This window comes from Catharus ustulatus, chromosome 2, assembly GCF_009819885.2.
Source record: "Catharus ustulatus isolate bCatUst1 chromosome 2, bCatUst1.pri.v2, whole genome shotgun sequence".
In the NCBI taxonomy this organism is placed as follows: Eukaryota; Metazoa; Chordata; class Aves; order Passeriformes; family Turdidae; genus Catharus; species Catharus ustulatus.
Window position 1 is genome coordinate 122,678,139 of NC_046222.1, and position 6,246 is coordinate 122,684,384.

General features: G+C 50.8%; 1 protein-coding gene across 1 annotated transcript; it reads left to right on the forward strand.

Annotated features, from left to right (window-relative positions):
* Positions 1 to 5,130: 5,130 nt before the first annotated feature.
* LOC116992450 (claudin-14-like) lies at positions 5,131 to 5,827 on the forward strand. Its single transcript, XM_033052111.1, is given in 3 exon segments — positions 5,131 to 5,209; positions 5,212 to 5,682; positions 5,685 to 5,827. Coding segments are annotated over 3 exon segments (693 nt in total).
* The last annotated feature ends 419 nt before the right edge of the window (positions 5,828 to 6,246 follow it).

Genomic DNA, 6,246 nt, shown 5'->3' on the forward strand with positions numbered 1-6,246 from the left:
ACAAAGCGCTGCAGTGACGCAGGACTCGCGGGGGATTCCTGTCTGCAAATCGCTGAGAGCCTCGGGGATAAATCAGGGTATTTGTTACCCTGGATGATGGAGCTGCTGGAGCCCCGGGGTCAGGAGCTCTTGGCTGGAATAAATCATCCACACACCTCAGTGGAGGGAAAGGAGGTTCACCAGTTTACCCAAGTGTGGCTGCTGGGAGATTGTGGGGAGAGTTTGGAGCTCTGTGCCCCCCATTTCCATGGGTGCAGTTTGCTGGCTGCCCATTGTACCTGAGTTATTGGAATTTCTAGCCAGACACCTCTGTGCTAGCCCAGTTCCACGAGTGTTTCCCTCCAAACCATTCTGGGTGGTTTTCCCTGCTCAGTTCAGCCTTGCTGACATTTCCTGTGGCAGATTTCTGCTACACCCTGAGAGCCAAACCAAACCAAACCAAACCAAACCAAACCAAACCAAACCCAACCCAACCAAACCAAACCAAACCAAACCAAACCCAACCCAACCAAACCAAACCAAACCCAACCCAACCAAACCAAACCAAACCAAACCCAACCAAACCAAACCAAACCCAACCCAACCAAACCAACCCAACCCAACCCAACCAAACCAAACCAAACCAAACCCAACCAAACCAAACCCAACCCAACCAAACCAAACCCAAACCAAACCCAACCAAACCCAACCAAACCAAACCAAACCAAACCAAACCAAACCAAACCAAACCCAACCAAACCAAACCAAACCAAACCAAACCAAACCAAACCCAACCAAACCAAACCCAACCAAACCAAACCAAACCAAACCAAGCCAAACCAAACCAAACCAAACCCAACCAAACCCAACCAAACCAAACCAAACCAAACCCAATCAATCCAATCCAATCCAATCCAATCCCAACCAAACCAAACCAAACCCAACCAAACCAAACCAAACCAAACTAAACCAAACCAAACCCAACCAAACCAAACCAAACCCAACCCACCCCAACCCAACCCAACCAAACCAAACCAAACCAAACCCAACCCAACCCAACCAAACCAAACCAAACCAAACCCCCTCCTGCTCCTTCTCCCAGCTGGATTTCCTTGCATCAGCCCAAACAAATGACCTCGTTCATGTGCATGCTCTGCCAAAATCTGCTGAGAGCAGTCATGCTTTGTTTGTTATCTGTGTCTCACCTGCTGCTCCCCACTCTCATGTCATTTATGTTATTTAATAGTGCTTAAAATGCTTCCCAGCCCAATTTAACTTCACCTTTGTTGTGAGGCTTTGTGAATTTGGGCTTTTCAGGTGTCTTTGTCCCTTCAGCATGGGGATTGGGATCTCCAAACTGCTTCATTGCAAACCTTGGGCAGTGCTATCCCATGGTGCAGGTGCTTCCAGAAACTCCTTCCCAACATTTCAACCATTGCTTGGTTAAGGACCAAAAGGAAATTTCATGTGTGTGCTGGGGGTCTGCAGCCTCAGCTCTCCTCTCATTTAAGGACCAAAAGGAAATTTCATGTGTGTGCTGGGGGTCTGCAGCCTCAGCTCTCCTCCCATTCCCAGGATTGCTGGTGGCTTCCCAGAGGCAGCACAGCCCCTGTCCTGTCCCACATGGAGGGGCCGGAGCTCTCCCAAAGATCTAAGAGAGAAAAAATGCGCCAGCACAAACCCTGAAACAGGATCTGGGCTGCCCTGCTCGGAGGAGGGGGCAGGGGAAGGGCAAGGCCATGTGCTGGATCCAGGCTAAGCTGCCCGGAGTCAGCAGGACGTCTCCCCATGATTTCCATGCTCAGGGCACCCTTCCCCTCTCACTTCCGCCCCCAAGAAACTTTCACCCCACAGCTGCCTGGGCATTCACAGCCCTCTCACAGCTTTTATTTATTTGGGTTTTTTTTGGTTCCTGTGTTTGTCCCAGACTGAATTACAGGCAATGTTGGAGCAGATCATCCTAAACACTGAATTTCTGAGGTTGGAAATCCCTCCCAGCCCAGGCAGTCCCAGCTGTCCCCATGGCCACCTTGTCACCCTGAGTGCCACCTCCAGGTGCCACCTGCAGGGATGGGCACTGCAAACCTCCCTGGGCACTTCCAATCCCTGAGCTCCCTTTCCCATGGAGAATTTTTTCCTAATATCCAACCTGAGGCTCCCCTGGCACAGCTTGATGCCTTTCCTTCTCATCCTGTCCCTTGTTCCCTGCTAGAAAAGGGTGAGTCCCCAGTGAGAAATCAAAATTTGCTCACTTTTAAAGAAACATCAACAGCCCACAGAGGGAAAAAAAAATAATAAAGCTTATATTTGATTGAATATTTGAGTGGCTCATCCCTTAAGGAACACCCAAGCCACCAGCACTGATCCCACTGAATGCTGCTCAGCTGAGCTGTAAAGTGAGACATTTCCAGCAGGCTGCTGATGTTCCTGGAGATAAAGGTGTTGAGTTCCTGCTGCTTTCAGCACTTGGCAGCGAGGAGGGGAGGGCTGGTGCCCAGCAGTGAAAGTGTTACTGAGCACCAGGGGCAGCTGGAGCTGCTGAGAGAGGCACATGGAAAACATGACGGGGAGCAAGCGGGGCTAATTAACGCTGCCTGCTTAAATTAGAAAGCTTTTAATGGCTAATGTTTAAAAATAACACCTTAATGACATCTAAAAATAGCTGCTGCTGAGCCCCAGAGTGTTTTGACCTACATTAAATGGGGGGTCCATTTCCCAGGGCTGGTGGTGTAAATCACATTTTCCTTTGAGGACAGCAGACCACCAGGATCAGCTGCAAAACCTTGTGCCTGACCCTGGGAGCCTCTTGGCAAACGGAGCAGAGGGGGCTGGAGCACTCCCCAGGGTGGTGGGCATTGTGTGGGATGAGGAAATTTAGAGAATGATCTCAGGGCATGCTCATCATGAAGGGGTGGGAGATTCCCAGGCAAAAACAGGGATGAGGAAGGTGGTGCTGGCATTAAGGACACGGGAGACCCAAGCTCCATTTCCAGCTGGGTTGCTGATGTCTTGTGAGATGTCTTGAGGTGCCTCATGGTCCTGCTGTGACCCAAACCACGTGGAGATCTCCCTGATCCTGGAGGAATATTCCCAGATAATTTCCTGAGATGTGTGGCGTGCTTAGATCCAGATGCACCTCACAGAAAACAAATAATTATATAAAAAGGGAAAACACTGCTTAATTTTGCTTAATATGAGAATCAAACCCAAATAACCTGCAAGGTAAACATACATGAGGACTTCTGGTGGATGGGACAGAAATCAAATATCTCCAGCAGTGCTGGAGGTAACAATTTGCTCCTTTGTACTGTACTTGGCCCTAACTCATGGCCTGTCATATCTGTGATAGCTGAGAGAAATCTGCAGCCTGACCTCCCCTGGAATGATGATTTCTGATATAAAACCGTCTGTGTTTGTCTCAGGATATGCAAATGGGGTAAATTCCTGCAGCAGCCACATAAACTCAGGTGTTTCTCATTTATGTGCTACATAAAGAGCATCTGAAAGGCCAGGAGTTGGCAAGAGGAGGAAAAACAACTTTCCTAAATCCAGGCACACTGAAGGAAAGCTACTCTTTGGTTTGCTTTTCCCTTCCAGGCAGCAAATCCAACATCCCATTCCTCCCCACGCCATGGCACACTCCAAATAAAAGGAACATGTGGAAGCTCAGAGTCCTCAGCCTGTGGTGTTGCCCTGCCCAGGTCACAAAATCCTTGTGCTTTTCCATTTTCCCCTTTCTTTTCACAACGTCCCAGGGATTGTTCAGGGAAGAGATGCCACAAGAAGGATGGAGAGAGACAATTCCAGGGGATGGAGAGACAGCACACAGGGAATGGCTTCAAACTGACAGAGGGCAGGGCTGGATGGGATTTTGGGAATTAGGAATTGTTCCCTGGGAGGGGCTGGGATGGAATTGCCAGAGCAGCTGTGGCTGCCCCTGGATCCCTGGAATGTTCAGTTCCAGGTTGGAGCAGCCTGGGACAGTGGGAGGTGTCCCTGCCATGGCACTGGCTGATCTTTGATGCCCCTTCCAACCCAAACCATTCCATGATTCCATCATTTTGCTGCTGATGCTTTTCCTCCCTTTTCCTGCTCAGGCCAGCTCCTGCAAACACCTCCACTTTCTCCTCGGAGCACGTGTGTGGGGCTTGGCAGAGCTGGAGCCTAAACTTGTTCCTGTTCCCGAATTCCAAGCTGGATTGTGATGCAAGGGTTACTTTATATATTAAAATATCAGGTTTCTGCCCACACACATCATGTGTGATGGATAACAGAGCTGGCAAGGCAGCCATTGGGAAAGGCCACTTAGTCTGGGATTTATACAGAAGGAAGAGTTGCCATTCCTTGTTGTTCAGCTTGGATTTACACACGACCAAGCTGTGAAGGTGTTGCCCCACAGAAGCTCCAGGATGTTCACCTGATTCCACATCTCACCCACAACCTGAAATCACAGCCTAAAACTCCACAGATCCTAATGAAAATTATTCCACTTTGGGTTATTTTATTGAAATGCAACCTCAAGAAATACTGGCCAGTCAGGAAAGCCACTTTAATCCAATATTTGTCATCCTCTTCCACAGGTTTTAAATCACTCTTTTTACTCCCTACTTTGAGCAAATACACCCTTATTGTTTTCCTAGTCCTGCTATGACCTTCTGGGAATGTTTTCATCATGTAAAACAACCTGCAGTTCCCTACTTTATAAATCTCCTTCATTCCAAGTGTTAACACTACCTAATTCTCTGCTTTAGAGAGGAAATCATGTTTGTTTTTTTGAAGAGCCTGCTGGGAAGAGGAATATTTGCATTTCAAATATTTTTTTTCCATTTCATAAATTGTCTTGAGTTCTCTTCCCAGCGGGCAGCACAAGGCTGTTTATATAAGGGAAGGGAAGCTTGCTTTCCCATTACTTCCACAAAAATACGATTAACAGCGATAACTATGCTAATTATTGCCTTTGCTGCACTTGAAATGCACCCCACTGGCTGGAGAGGCAATGCTTTGGGCTAATAATTAACTCCTTTTCCCCTCAATTACCGTTTATTAGGAGGTGTTGGAGTAAAACAGCCGCGCATCTTCCAAGAAAACTCGCGTTTTTCCAAGGGAACCCGAGCGCCTCACTAAGAGAACCGAGCAGGACAAACCCTTCCCATGGCCAGCTGGGCCCTGGAGCTGCTGGGCTTCTCCCTGAGCCTGCTGGGCTTCCTGGGGACGTTAATCGCCACCATCCTGCCCACTGGTGGCGCTCGGCCCACGTGGGCGCCAACATCATCACGGCCGTGACCTACCTGAAGGGGCTGTGGATGGAGTGCGTGCGGCACAGCACCGGCGTCTACCAGTGCCAGCTCTACCGCTCCCAGCTGGCGCTGCCCGCCGACCTGCGGGCCGCCCGCGCCCTGATGGTCATCTCCTGCCTGCTGGCCGTGCTGGCGGCCGGCGTGGCCGTGCTGGGCATGAGGTGCACGCGCTGCGCCGAGGGCAGCCCGGCCAAGGCCTCCATGGCGGGCGCCGGCGGCGTCGGCTTCGCGGCGGCCGGGCTGCTCTGCCTGGTGCCGGTGGCGTGGAGCACCAACAGCGTCGTGATGGATTTCTACAACCCCACGGTTCCTGCTGGCGTGAAGTATGAGATAGGGCAGGCTCTTTATCTGGGGTTTGTCTCCTCGGCCTTCACCATCTTGGGCGGGGCCTTGCTGTGCACGTCGTGCCCGGGAGCTGGGCGCCTCGCCAGCCGCGATCCGGGCCCGCAGCGCCGCCGTCCTTTGGGCCACCGGGTGACTCCAAGGGCAACCACGCTCCTTCCCTGGCATCTGTGGCCCACAGCGGCTACAGGCTGAGCGACTACGTGTGATTCCTCGGGATCCGCCTCGGGAATTCCGCCTGTGGCACCAGGGAACTCGGAACTGATGTGTCTTGGGTTGCAATACAGGGTGTGACCAAAAGTATCTGTTCTGTCACCATCTGTTGGGACCAGGTGGGGACAGTGATCCTGATCTCTGGGAGATATCTGCTAATGGCATCCATTGAAACCAGGCAGGGCATTGTTCTTATCTTTTCACAACCCATCCTTCCTCCAGCCAGTCATTTTCTGCTCATGGCCATTGAGTCCCACTGTGGCACTGATAAAATTACTGCATCCCATTGGGAGTTGCTCCAGCCAGGGGGAAGAGCCCAACATTTCTTACCAAGATAAAAACAGAGGGTTTGGGACACTAAGGGAGCCCCTTTCTCCACTGGACTCCAGAGGAAAACCGGATTTCTCCACATCCC